This window comes from Notothenia rossii, assembly GCF_949606895.1.
Source record: "Notothenia rossii genome assembly, chromosome: 10".
In the NCBI taxonomy this organism is placed as follows: Eukaryota; Metazoa; Chordata; class Actinopteri; order Perciformes; family Nototheniidae; genus Notothenia; species Notothenia rossii.
In genome coordinates this window covers 11,672,805-11,687,372 of record NC_136908.1, presented here as the reverse complement: position 1 = coordinate 11,687,372, position 14,568 = coordinate 11,672,805, and the positions used below count along the sequence as shown (strand labels likewise).

The 14,568-nt window shown below is 40.5% G+C and overlaps 1 protein-coding gene across 1 annotated transcript; it reads left to right on the top strand.

Annotated features, from left to right (window-relative positions):
• The first annotated feature begins 1,394 nt into the window (after positions 1-1,394).
• Positions 1,395-14,516, top strand: casd1 (CAS1 domain containing 1). The gene is made up of 18 exons (XM_079653237.1): positions 1,395-1,972; positions 3,044-3,140; positions 3,374-3,494; positions 3,860-3,904; positions 4,002-4,064; positions 4,192-4,236; positions 4,351-4,474; positions 4,965-5,179; positions 5,764-6,183; positions 6,555-6,644; positions 6,736-6,855; positions 7,210-7,366; positions 7,568-7,647; positions 8,778-8,879; positions 9,029-9,169; positions 9,681-9,758; positions 11,020-11,112; positions 11,974-14,516. Exons 1-18 carry the CDS (start codon positions 1,732-1,734, stop codon positions 12,241-12,243), a joined length of 2,502 nt encoding a protein of 833 aa, XP_079509363.1. The 5' UTR covers positions 1,395-1,731; the 3' UTR covers positions 12,244-14,516.
• Positions 14,517-14,568: the final 52 nt, after the last annotated feature.

Sequence of the window (14,568 nt, the reverse complement as noted above, 5' to 3'; positions counted from 1 at the left end):
GAATACATTATTTTAGTGTCTTAAAAGTAGACTGAGGTATGAAGGGTTAATTAGACCCTCCAGAAAAACGCGGGCAAAGATCCTTGATTATGCGGGCTAAATTCCTTGATTATGCGGGCTAAAATCCTTGATTATGCGATTGAACATGCGGTTTTTATGTGATTTTATGCGGTGAAATTGCGGGAAGTTGCGAAATATGCGGAAAGTTGCGAAATATGCGGGAAAAAAGAATAAATGTTTTTAAAAATATTGGGCTGTCTTATTTATTCTCTCTCACACACAACCTGCCACTAACGTTAAACCCCTTTACTATTCAATTAAACACATTCAATGTTTATTTATTGTAAAAGCAATTGGGCTATTTTAATCTCACTCACACACACACACACACACACACACACACACACACACACACACACACACACACACACACACACACACACACACACACACACACACACACTTCTCCGCCTCATTCTGTTTTCATTTACTCGTTCGTTATCTGACCAGCTTCAATCTTGTAGGCTACTCACCTCGTTTCTTGTAGCCCTCGAAAGGGTTTTGGAGGTTGATGCCTCGGTGAATGTGAGTTGTTTGGCTTTCTTGTCCGCAGCAGCGGAAAGCATTTTCGAATGTTTGAATGAATCAAAGTGGGTCGTCACGTGACGTCGATGTTCTCTTATGCTCCAACACACAGTTGCACGGGGTGCAGAATAGTTTCCCCCCACTTTTTGCCCGGTCTTTAGTAGAAATGTTCGTCGGTAAATGAGATGAATTAGATTTTTTCATCTTGGTGTTTTCTCTATCGTGTGAGCTCCACACGTTCACTCTATACAGTGTTGTTTACATTCTGTGATGCGCGAGCCGATGACGTCACGTCAAGACGAGTTCACTTTTTTTTCTTCTCAACTTTGTGTGGAAAAATGTGGGGATTATGCGGCCTTTTGATAAATATGCGGCCTTTTAAAAATCTGCGCCATTTTGCTGATTATGCGGTCAATTCTGCGATCGGAGAATCGCGTTTTTCTGGAGGGCCTAGTTAATGTTGCATTGATAATTTTTTGAAATGTTCTGTATACATACTAACATATAAGGGTATACTTAGTGTGGTTACTCCATGTTTACTAGCTATAAGATTAACGTTACATCACTCTTTCTCACTTCTTACTCAGTCAGCCAGAGTGCAGATATCACCATTAGATTCACAAACCTGAAACCTCATCCATTTATTCACTGCTGCTGATGACATTGTTGTCAGCTGCTGATACTGCTGCTTCTACTGCTGCAGCTTGTGGCACCTGCTTCGATGACAATAACTGCACATTACTCCCGAGACATTTTCCAAAAAAAAGTGAAACATCCGGGGCTTTTCAGGAAACATCCGGGGCTTGAGCCCAAGTAGCCACCCCCTAGCGCCGCCACTACACTCTGGTAGTTCAACTTCGACCTAAGTTCAAAATACCTAAGCTACCACCTCTCTGTTCTTTGTAACTCTAAACAGGCTCCGTAAGTAACGCCAGTCCTATCTGTTCATGTATGCCAAAGATCCTCCCTATCATCCGCTAACCAGTGCGTCCCCCTACGAGGAAGACTACTTCAAACTCTTCCTCTTGCAGAACTTAAACTCCGATACAATATTCTAAACCAACTATAGTTGTTTGTTGGATTATTTCAATCATTTATAGACCTCTATGTACTTGTTTTGATCTGCACCTGCTTTAACCAGCGGGGATGGAGCATAATGAGGTGGTGTTGTTGAACGCAGCCCCGGCAGATGGTGCACAGGGAGGAGCGCCGCTGTTACACCGCACAGGTGCTTGTTGTCATGGAGGAGCAAAGATGGCGGTCCTGGCCTATAGCCTGGGCAAACGCGAAATAAATCAACATTTCACCATAAAAAATGCCAAATTGATATCGCTGGTTCTCGTCAGTTTACTCATCGTGTTCCACACAGCTTCGCGGTACTATGGAGGTAAGTGGTTTATTAAAGTGTCTGTTGATGCAGGGAGGGAAGCACTTGACATCAGCTAATGCTAATGCTAGCTAGCTGTTTGTTTCTGCGAGTACTTATCTTGCGGGTCAGTACAGTGCTGTTATACAGTGTTGCGTATAGAGGTGTGACATGTAGGTTACAAGTCTAAGACAATGCAAATAAATGGTGCTATGTATACACTTTAATTCGCGATTGGTCACTTAACTGCAAAGACTTAAATCAGCTTTGTGTGGTTAGCTTAGCTGGATAAAGCTAACACTGCATTTAGCTGTGTTTACATGCTCCTGTCAGGACACACTTTGTTACCGCTGGAGAAGACATGTATAGGTTTATGGAGCTAACCATTAACAACATGGGATATTTCTTTTTAGGATATATTTTCAATTCCGTTAGGTACACATATGCACGCTAAACCGTCGATAAAGCCTGTAAGTAATGATGATTAGTGACGCAAACAAATTGAGTTCCATAACATTTTTGCGTTGGCTTGGTCGTATAAAGGTGTATTTGTTGAATTGATTACAACAGTTTGGATGTCATTGTTCTTGTCACACATCCTACGACTAATGACAGCCCGTGGTTTGGTTATAAATGCATATTTATTGGCTTACACACGCCTCCCATTTGGTTTGCATAGAATGGACTTTGTTCATGTAAAAGGATAGAAAACTCAGACCACTGTGCACACACTGATTGCATCTGCTTTTCCTGGCGATTACACTTCATGTTCTCAGATCTCTCCAGTCCCCAGAACCTAGTTTAGTCTCTTTCTATAGTTTGATTCCGTTGCTGATGGTTCCATTCATTTTGTACAAAAATGAATAGCTGGGGAGATTTATGGTTGAGCTAAATTGCTGATGGCTTTATGTTTTACTATGGCCCCTAGCTGAGCCCTGTATTGTATTCTAGTCTTTTGACAGCGCTGAATGAAAAGACGGGGTCTTATTGAGACTGCAGGTTTTAGTCATAGTCACAGAGAAACTGAGTGAAAGCAAGAGCAGCGTTTTTTTGTTTGGTCTTATTGGGGAGTTCTCTGTTTTTTGCCTTCAGGCGGAGACTCATGTGAATGGCTGCTCTCCAAAGGACGATACTTGGGGGAGAGCGTATGGCAGCCGTATGGCTGCATGATGCACAAATACAAAAGCAAGTAAGTCATTCCAACTGGGCCTCGTCACAATATGTACAGTACATTGGAGACAAAGAAGAAGAAATAAATGGTTTGCAATTATTATTTGGGTGTGTCTGTCTGTAAGGGGGGATGGGTAATTTTGTCAGAGAAAAGATTGTTGAGTATGAACAACCCAACACTTGAATGATTGCTATCTGCAGTTGTTATGCCTCGCAGTTTTCAGATTCCTCACTGTCATTTTTGTCTTACAGTGAAGCCAACAACTGCCTTGCTCCAAAGCGAGTGGTCTTTGTGGGCGATTCACGGATCAGGCAGCTTTTTTACTCCTTCATCAAAATTATTGACCCTGAGCAAAGAGAAGTTGGAAACAAGGTAATTATGACAGAATACCATAAACACTGATCACCATATAAACCCAGTATTTGTATTGTGTTAACAACATTCAGATGTTTTTGCAAAAAAGATCCTGAAAACTTTATTAACTTAAAGTATTGGATCAAACCATTATATTCAAGGTACCAACCAAAGACTTGTTTGGAAGTGCAGGCAGAGAGTAACAAATGTAAAAAACTACAGGGACGTTAATATCAAGTGGTTTGTAAAATATATCCTCAACAAATAATTCAGCATTAGTATGCATGGCAATCATGCAGCAGCCGTCACTATTTTATGTCTGGTCTAATGTACTGTAGAGAAAACAGTCTTTCTCTCTGTCTGTCCACATGTCATGTCTGCAGCATGAGGACATTTCCTTTCTACACAAAAGTTCCTCTGTCAATGTGGTAAGCCATTTTTGGATGTGTTTTTAACTTTTTATCTCTTTTTCTCAGTCTGTAAAATCTTTCTCTGATTCAACATCTACGCCCTCTTTGTGTGTAGGAATTCCTTTGGTATCCAGAGGCCAATAATTCCATGAAGGAGCGCTTGATATCATGGACACACGTAAGTGTAAACGTTAACTGGTACTAAAAGTAGGGAGCATTATTAAACAAGTACGTTTTATTAAACATTGTCTTTGAGTTGTAAAACGAGTTTGATTTTCTAATTCAACTGCTCTCGTGTTTTGCAGGAAGGTTCATTAAAGCCAGATGTAGTCATCCTTGGAGCTGCAACAGTAAGCTGTATAAATGAGTGATTAGCAATGCTTGCACATTTCACGGTAGACAAAAACAAGGTGGTGTCTGATTTATGTCCATCTTAATCTCTTCCATTAATCCATTCACCACAGTGGTCCATCAAGTTGCGCAGTGGCAGCAGCGAGACACTGCAGCAGTACAAAGTCAACCTGACAGCCATCGCTGTGCACCTGGAGAAGCTGGCTGACCACGGAGAGGTCTACTGGGTTCTACAAGGTAACATCAGCTTCATTTATGATCTGTCACCTAGGTATTACTGCCTGTTCCCTTTACCACAGTGGTAAGTCTCTGATGTGATTACTGCGTTTAATATAAATGGGATTACCCTAGATTGCTGCAGGAATGTGTCTTTAAATCCGGAAGAGTTTTCATTTAATTTCCCTTGTCTGAAAGCCAACAGGTCAGATATCTGAAATAAAGTCTTGGTTAACACAAGCTTAAGATATTTTTACATTTTGTATTACAACATACAATCTGTCAGTAAATACTTCACTCGTGCACATTGGACTGGCGATGAAGTATTGCAACCATGGCGTAGTTTGCTTATACCTTATATGTTTATTTGTAGAGGGAACCAGGGCAATGCTCACATGGGTGTTGACCTAAATTAAAGGTCATACTATCCTCAGTCTATTAGTGCCTATGATGGAACAAAACATTGAATCTTCGCACTGCAATAAAACACCTTAACACCTCTATCCTCTAGACCCAGTAAATGAGGAGGTGTTGAGTGAAAACAGGAAGATGATCACTAACCAACAGTTGGAGCAGTACAATGAGGCGGCGGCAGACGTGCTAAACAGCAGCAACCGTAAGGGCAGGTCCCGGATCAGGCTGTTGGCTGCGGCCCGTCAGGCTGCACTGGAGACTATCGCCCAGTCAGATGACGGCTTGCACCTGCCTGAAAGCACCAGGAATGTGGTAAACAGGATTTATTTTAATTTAAGATTATTTGTTGGCAATTAGAAATACTCAATGGTTCATTTTCAGATGTTGTGACAGCCTAGTACTTGCATTTTGTGACCTCCAACATGGCCATATGTTATCGAAAGTGAAAAGTAACCTTCCACAAAATGTCATGAAAATTCAGGCCAGTTGTTTCTGTTTTTAATCCAGCTGACAAATAAATAAACCATAAAACATAATCACCTCGGTGGAGGTAATACATTTAAATTCTGAAATTGAACAATTATACAGAGTACTTTTATTTAAAGATTAAACTATACACATGAAACCATCAAGCAGTCTGACCTACAACATCATTAAAATACTTACATGTGAATGCATCAATAATACGACTCTCATAATTTAAACTGGAACATAGACCATTGTGCTGCCAGTTGTTTTAGTTTTATAATGCAGTTACATTTACTTCATACTTTTAGGCTAAACAAGACTTTTTAAATAAATGCAGGAATTCTACTTATTTTGGATACTTTTTTTGATAGTGTTGTTACTTCAGTAAAGGATCTCAAAACGTTCCCCCCTGTGTAATCCCCTCTTAGGGAGCCATGGTCCTCATGAACTCTATGTGCAACAACAAGCTGCGCCCCATTGACGGTTCCTGCTGCCAGACAGTGCCCCCCACAAGCCTCGTGCAGAAACTGTCAGCCTTCTTCTTCCTCGGCTCGGCCGTGGTCTTCGTCGTCCTCCACGTCCTCGGCAACAACCATCAACGCCGCCATGTGCCCCCGGACGTGGAGAGCCTGGAGGAGAAGAAGCCGGCGACTGCAGCTGCCGCCCCCGGCCCCAAGGAGCTGTTCAAGGCCCTCGCCAGGATGGGCATCATCATGGGATATTTCTATCTGTGTGACAGGGCAGATGTGTTCATGAAGGAGCAGAAGTTCTACACTCACTCCACGTTCTTCATTCCTCTCGTCTACATCATTGTCCTGGGAGTGTTCTACTACGAGAACAGTAAGGAGGTGAGAGGGTGCTTCTGAGTTCTGTATTATTTTTGTTTTGGTGAAACAACTTTCAACAAAACACCTTCCTTTCAACAATATCCAGTCAGGTGCATTCCCTGTTGTTAATAAATCAGTTTTTTAGAAACCTTACAGAAATGATCTACTAATTGGCAGTTTTATAAAGTGTTTTTCCTGTATAAGATCTGAGTTTAACGAATCTTTAAAATATGTGTAAAAACATAAGAAAGGCATCTGTGAATTTTTTAAATAGTAGAAATTCACCAAAATAAAAGGATTTACTGTAGTTGCTGGTGATTATATACACCAAGTTTAATGATTGTTTTTGTTTTTTTTACAATTAAATGCTCTCTTTTTTTTTTTTCAAACAGACCAAATTTCTAAACCGAGAGCAAACAGATGAGTGGAAAGGCTGGATGCAGCTGGTCATCCTCATCTATCATGTCTCTGGAGCCAGTGCTGTGAGTCTTTTAATATACATTAAATTAATAAGATTATTTTCAACAATGTATATTCATACTTGACATAAAACAATGATCTTCTGTCTTCCAGTTCCTCCCAGTGTACATGCATGTGCGGGTGCTGGTGGCAGCGTACCTCTTTCAGACCGGCTATGGACACTTTTCCTTTTTCTGGCTGAAAGGAGATTTTGGATTGTATAGAGTGTGCCAGGTGAGTTTACAGCCAGTAACACTTTAAACGGAGACATTAGCTCTAAACACATTTTATTTTGTATTCAGGAGTGTGACTGCCCTTAGTCAACTTTTTGTACTTAAGCCTGAAATACCATCATATATTTTTTGTTATTTGTATTTCATGAAATTTTACTCTCTCTGTGTAATATCAATGTGCAAATCTGCCGTCCAAGTTCGCATCAAAGCATACAGTAAGACACAGTAACTAACCCCTGGAAATCATTAAAAGCATCATATTATTGATAACAAACAAACACAGTTATTCGGTATGGACCATTATCTCTAATGCTAAGATTGATCTCTTAATGTTTTCATGTTCGTTTCGCTACAGGTCCTTTTCCGTCTCAACTTCCTGGTCTTGGTGCTGTGCGTGGTGATGAACAGACCCTACCAGTTTTATTATTTTGTCCCATTGGTCACCTTCTGGTTTGCCGTTATCTACTCCACGATGGCCCTGTGGCCTCAGATTCTCCAGAAGAAGGCTAACGGTAGGTGTCAGAATTGATGCAGCTTTAAAAAACTGTTGCCTTTATTTTTGCACTCAATTGCATGGGAGAAAGTCCTAGAATATGTCCGTCAATACACATTCATATTTCTACTCAATAAATGAGATGCCTGTCAAACACGGCAGCTGGAGGGTTGCATTTAAAACGACTGTTTGGCCAATTATTGTTTTGTTTTCTGAACAGGCAGTGGTTTTTGGCACCTTGGGATCTTGGCAAAGTTACTGGGACTCCTGATAGTTATCTGCGTCTTTGCCTTTTCCCAGGTAAGTGAATTCAAAACATATTTTAATCCCACCTGTAAGAATTGCAACCTCACTTTAGTTTCAAATGTGTATAAAACTCCCAAAAAGCTGAATAACAATATATTGCAGGTTTTATATTCATTTCATTTCAATACTGTAGGTATGTCTTTAAACATCACAGTTAAATGTATAGCATTATTTAAATTACAATAATGCTGTGATTACATTTATGACTTTTAGCCTAAGCGAAGCAAACTAGATGACTATGTTTTATCATTTGTGAATATGTCTGGATTTAATTAAATAAAGGTTTCTATTTTAAAGTAATTCCTAACCCTAACTGTTGGGGAATCATTTGCCCTGCATGTCCTCCTTCGCCCTCTGACACAGATGCCCTGCCTTGGGCAGCCGTTATCTCCCTTAAGGAGGGGCTGCCCTAGCATATTGTTGATGTTACCAGTTTATGACCGGGCAACTCTCAGTTAGATAGTTATTGATGTGGGACACCTGGAACACATCCTTCTCGGGGGGTAGATGACCCGAGCCATAAGCGACAACAACTCTGATTCAGTGTCTCCAGCTGTTTAGTCTATCTATTGAAGAATGTTAATTATTACACTCTGAACTAGTTAAAACGTTGAACTACAGGAGGGTGCTTCAGAATTGTCTTGTGAATTCTCCGGCCGAAGCTCCAAATAAACCGTAGGTGTGTAGTGTGAATCTGTGTAGTTTATTTATGGCATCCCGTTGGATTTGACGTCATCTGAACAGGACATCGCACGCTCACTGCTTGATAGCGCGCGATGGTCCGTTCGTACGCCGGTTGTTAAACAACATCGTTATGGGGAAATGCAAGTTGCGTCCAAATGGTTGGAAGATAAGGAGGAAGGACAATCAATACTGTATATAGTCAATGTGAGGTAAAGTGTGTCGCCAAGGTAACCGGTTAAAACTCAAAGTGGCGATGAGGTCTTAAAATGTATGGAAAGGGTCTTAAAAAAGGTCTTAAAAGGTATTCCATTTGACTTCAGGATTCTTGCATATACCCTGCAGTTGCTTCAGAGGTTTCCTCCACACTAACCCATAGTTTTTACATGATTTGTTCCTTGTTTGAAACCCTGCCTATTTAATATTCATGCATTGGTGTCCAGGGTTTCTTCGAGCACATCTTTGCGGTTTGGCCAGTCTCCACGCTCTTTGAGCTGAACGGGAGCGTCCACGAGTGGTGGTTCAGATGGAAGCTGGACCGATTTGTAAGTCAAATGCTTTTTGGCTCCAGTTGCTCCTGTCATTAGTACTCAAGTGTTTACGCTAACACATTCTTGGAACTATAAAACGTTGCAGATTATAAAAAGCTTGGAACCGAACTTTGTAGAAATTGGTTTTGATGTTTGTTTTGCAGGTGGTGATACACGGCATGTTGTTTGCCTTCCTCTACCTGGTGCTTCAGAAGCGCATGGTGCTGTTTGAGGGCAAAGGAGACGCTCTCTTTTCTCCCAAGACCTCCAACGTGCTCCTCTTCCTCTCTGTCGTCTCCTTCATTGTAAGACTCTTCACAGTACTGAGGTTTAGATTCATTATTCCAGTTTGCTGTGATCTACTCCGTCTTGCAGCTCTATTTTATTATGGAAAATGATCTTAGTTGATAAACAACGGCACTTTAGAAGATAATGATAACACAGGGAGGGTCAGTTACTGTTAGGGATGTTCGGACTAATTTCCCTAACATTTAAATGGAAGTCTTACCATTAACTAGATCTTTTCAAGACAAATATAATACGTACGTTTAATTAAAAGAGCCAATAGAAATGTGATGAGATCATTTTCATACTGGCATCATGTACTCCGGTTTTACGAGATATCCTCTTTGTCCTGCTTCACATCCTGTTTCCTGCTGGGCTACAGGTGTTTGTTTTCAATATCAATATTTGAGCATCATGTACGAATGAATAGAACTAGTATATCTGTTGCCAAAGTACATCAACCACTGTTTTGTTGAAGCTGTTGATTGAAACATGTTTACCTAACTTCTCCTTTCCCCTTATTTTTTCTAGACTTACTCCATATGGGCCAGCAGCTGCAAAACCAAAACCGAGTGCAACGAGATGCATCCTTACATCTCTGTGGTGCAGGTAGATTCTTTTGTCCGTCCTATTTTCATGTCAGAGGTATATTTTGATGTTCTCTGGTTATTAAACCAATGTTTGTCTTGAGAAATATTTCATTGTCACATTACAGGATTAAATGACAGCAAAAACAAGGGAGTTGCCTTAATTCATTGCTAAAGATAGTTCTGGCACTACCACTGGGGACACTGGTGAAGTTGTGCAATAGATAACTTCATTAAGAACCCTGAGACTTGACGTAGCGATTGTGAATCACTCTTACTTGAGTGTTATAGGACTGTGTGTCAGAACGCCGCTGCTCGTGTCCTCACTAACATTAACGGCCCGTCCACACAGCGGCGTGCGTTGAAAGCTTCACCATTCACTTTGAATGGGGTGACGTCACTTTTCGCCGAACTGCATTGTGGGAAGCGACCCAGAGCTTTGCTGGCGTGGCTCGCTGCAAAAGTTGAGCAATGTTCAACTTTTGAAGCCTCGGCCGAAGCGTCAGCCAATCGAATCATATGCCAGTACAAGCTCTAGCCAATCAAACCGCTGCTTGTGTGTCAGGGGCGGGAGATTCATGTGATTGGTTGTTGGTTGAGTTTCAGACACGCCCGCCGGCAAGCTTCAACGCACGCCGCCGTGTGGACGGGCCGTAAAAGAGTGGATCACATCAGTCCGGTTCTGAAATCTTTAAATTGGCTTCCAGTCGGCCAAATAATTGATTCTAAAGTAGTATTGCTAGTTTTTAAATCATTACATGGTTTAGGACCAAAGTATATTGTTGATCTCCTACATAATTACGCACCATCAAGGTGCCTCAGGTCTTCTGGGACGGGTCTGCTATCCGTTCCCAGAGTAAAAACAAAACATGGAAAGCAGCGTTTAGCTGTTATGCCCCGACAATCTGGAACAAACTACCCAAATCGTGCACGTCTGCAGAAACGTACTATTTTTAAATCGAGACTGAAAACATATCTCTTTGCCGCTGCTTTTAATTGAGCTGCTCATATTCGCACTGCAGCATGCCATTTAAACATGTATTGTATACCTGTTGTGTTTATTTTATTATCTTTGTTTTTTAATGCCTGTTGTAAAATGTCATTTATATAATGGGTTTTTTACTGTATTTATTCCTAAAAAGTATTTGAATTTGTTTTGTAAAGCACTTGGAATGGTCGCTTGCTGAAAAGTGCTATATAAATAAACGTGCCTTGCCTTACAGTATCCTGCTACTTTAAAGGATAAGCATGTCATACAAAATGTGTCCTTTCTCTTCTCACAGATTTTGGCCTTCATTCTCATCAGGAACATTCCTGGCTACGCCCGCTCTGTATATAGCTCTTTCTTTGCGTGGTTTGGCAAGATCTCCTTAGAAGTAAGTCATATATTACTGCGACTAAGCTACCAGACCTAGGGATAAATATATTGATAAACCATATATATATATATATATCACCAGACAAATTAAAATGAGTAGACAAGCAATGATTAAACAGTCTTAACAGATACAACCTAGAGTGCCACAGTGACGCGTCCTAAAACCCGGAAGTAAGTTAGCATTTTACCACTGGAAGTAAACTCCTTCCTGTTCCTTCGACAAAAACCAATGCAATTTCTCCATAGGATTTTGGAAAATAGCTCGAAATAAGGTCTTTGGTAGAGACACATTGAAGAGACGGATCACGTTTTGTTCAGCCGGATAATATCCACATGTCTACCCAACTTTTATAATTTTGTAATCATAAATCTAATTGATAGATTTATGAACGATAGATTTATGATTAGAAAATTATAAAAGTAGTTTGAGCTATTTTTTCAAAATCCTAAGGAGACATTGCATCGGTTTTTGTCGAAGGAACCGGAAGGAGTTTACTTCCGGGTTTTAGGACGCGTCACTGTGGCACTCTATAAAGAAAAGGTTAAATAAGAGTTTAATAATCAATGTAGTCCAATGCCAGAGGCCTTTGCACACAACATGGTGATAACATGGTATTACAACATAATAAAATGTGCTTTATATAGTGCTACATAGCAAATCTGCTATTACACAAGGGTACGGTAAAGCAATAAAAGAAATGAGCAATCTGTAATTCTGCTAAGATAAGGTGCCAGGGATAAAACACTGGACTTTATTTCTTACAAGCTCTTATGTGTGATGCTCTGTAGCTCCCTGGAGGCCGCCAAGTGAAACTACACATTTATATTCCTCACTTTTCATTCTGTTTGTCTCCCCCAGCTGTTCATATGCCAGTACCACATCTGGCTGGCCGCCGACACCAAGGGCATTCTGGTCCTGATCCCCGGAAACCCTTCGCTGAACATCCTGGTCAGCACCTTCATCTTTGTTTGCGTGGCTCATGAGATTTCCCTCATCACCAACGACCTGGCCCAGGTGATCATCCCCAAAGACAACGTGGCCCTGCTGAAGCGGCTGGGGGCCGTGGGGGTCTTCACTCTGGGAGTCTTGCTGCTGTCCCGGGGCAGCCACAAAACACACGGCGCCTGATGGTAACATGCCTTGATGGTGAGGGGGCAAGGGAAGACTCGCCAAGCCCCTTTTTGAGGTTGAAGGGAGGTCCAGTCGCTAAACAGTAGCAGGCCCGGTGTTATAGCGTACCGAGGGCCACAGGAAGGGACCTCAGTTGTATTAAATGACAACACAGGGGCCCGTGGGAGGACGGGGTCTCTCTGCTGGCCGTGTCCGAGCAGAGAACTTTATGACTGCTGTGAAAGTCGCACACTGAAAAATAAAAAATGCGGAAAAAAACAAACATAACAAAGAAAAAAAAATACACAACGTTTACATTATTTGGATTTATGAGAAGAACAGCGGAGGAAATTGATGTGAGATTTTATGTGAAACAAAAAGAGGTCTTCTAATTAAAGACCTCGTGCTTGCCGTGTGAATCTTTTGCAGCGTTGCTCCTATTTAGCCAAACCCAAGTTTAAAGTTTAAATTTGTCACTTACAATACTTCCTATTATTACTCCACTCTGGAAGCGATCACTAGCCACACACTCCGTCCATTTGGCCATAGCAGTTGAAGGTGTTTTCACTCAGGAGGATGCATAATCTACTTATTCAGATATCTAAATATAAAATTGTTACAACGTGCTGATTTCCATGATCAACTTTGTACAGTACTTCTGTTGACTTTAAAACAGTGGTAGATATCTGAATATGCAAGCTATGGACCAACAGCTCACTTGTTTGATCAAAAAACACTCAAACTTTGGAGTGCGATTGTTAAAATGTGGAATAATCCCTCGACATATTTTTTCTAATGTCTTTGTGATTTTTGAAATGTGATGAAAGGCACTGTGTCACTGGTCACCTGCTGTGTCTCTGAAATTCTATGTGATATATGTACAGTATTTAATGATTTTAAATTAAGCGTATATTTTATAAATGTTTTTTTTCTTTCTTTTGGGCTTTGTTTTATGTTTCGCTCATGACTGCAGTTTGTGAAGGAAGTATTACACGAATAATTTTTGTACCCATCCCAGCATCTCGTAGATGATCACTTGCCTCAGAGACGCATTGCGGAGGTCGAGCCTTTACAGTCTAATATCCGTCTGTCCTATCAGCTCGCTTCATAGTCTGTGTATATTTGTATGATAGAGTGAAAGACTTTATTTTATACAGCAATGCTTGAGCAGTGTTTTTAGTTTGATTGCCGTTAAAAAACATGCCTCTTAGCTCTGGTGGAAAATGTACCGGCTTGCACATATTACTGTACAATAGGAAATCGAAGTATAAATCCTTCATGTGCGGGCACAGCCGGTGAATTCTTTTAATCAGTGAGTGAAAAAGTGATTTTCTTAGACTCAATGCATCCAAACAGAGCCTCTCAGTGGCTTTAACAAGAGTACATCTAGCCGTCTGTTCAACTCTGCATCACTGCCACATGCCAACATCTAAAATACCAACTCCTTTGACTGAGCTTAGAAGGCATATTACAAACAAATATTGTATATTTTGACAAATGGGTTATGTAGCTTTGCCTATATATCCTCACAGACATTTACTCAAAGAGATGGTCACTTTTATTTGAAGACCTGCATTTTCTTTTCAGCTTAGTAGTGAACTCCAAAGCATAATGAGTTTAACAAGGTAATATGTGCAGAAATGTTATGTACTTGAGCACATTTTTTATTGGGTAAATGATAGGTTTCAACAAAAAAAAGTATCGTTTTGTACAATCCAAGCTGTGTTGCTTATGAATTTTGAGTTTCACGTTTCGTCTACCATGAGGTCGTAAAGGGTTGCTTAGTTAATTGCTTTCTACACATTTATATAGATACCTTTTTAAAGGATAAATATGGGTCCACATAGAATTCATTTCTTCTTTAAAGTGGAGCAATTTCTTGATTTTTGGGGCTTCTGGTCGTTTATCTAACAATGTGCAGGTTCCGTTGTGTTTTTAAACGGAATAAGATTGAAGTAAATGTGTAGTTTCTATAACCAGTCATCACCTCACAGTTCAAAGGGAATGGCATTTCCATGTTGCAATTTCGGTTATGGCGTGAAGTTCACTGATGTTTCCTCGTCTAACAGCTATCCATTTGGTGATTGTTTCAGGCCTTAACAGATCTTTCTGTCGAGTAAAAGCAACAACTATTTATACCCATGTGCAGCAGGGCCTCTTGAGATATGTTACATGTTAAACATTTTGTGATGTCTTCAAAAGGTGAAACGTATCCATATTATTTATAAATGCCTTTATTCTGTTGTACATTGTTAAAAATACCTTCATAAAATGTGTTTTTCGACAAAATATACCGTTTGTGTAAGTCCTCATTACTAGTGTCTTGTTTATTATTGGGACAAC

Bases quoted from the DNA above. Each gene is read 5' to 3' on its own strand.
- casd1 (XM_079653237.1), top strand. From the start codon at position 1,732: ATGGAGCATAATGAGGTGGTGTTGTTGAACGCAGCCCCGGCAGATGGT. The intron at 4,475-4,964 runs GTAACATCAGCT...TCTATCCTCTAG, and splicing joins GGTCTACTGGGTTCTACAAG to ACCCAGTAAATGAGGAGGTG. The intron at 6,645-6,735 runs GTGAGTCTTTTA...TCTGTCTTCCAG, and splicing joins ATGTCTCTGGAGCCAGTGCT to TTCCTCCCAGTGTACATGCA.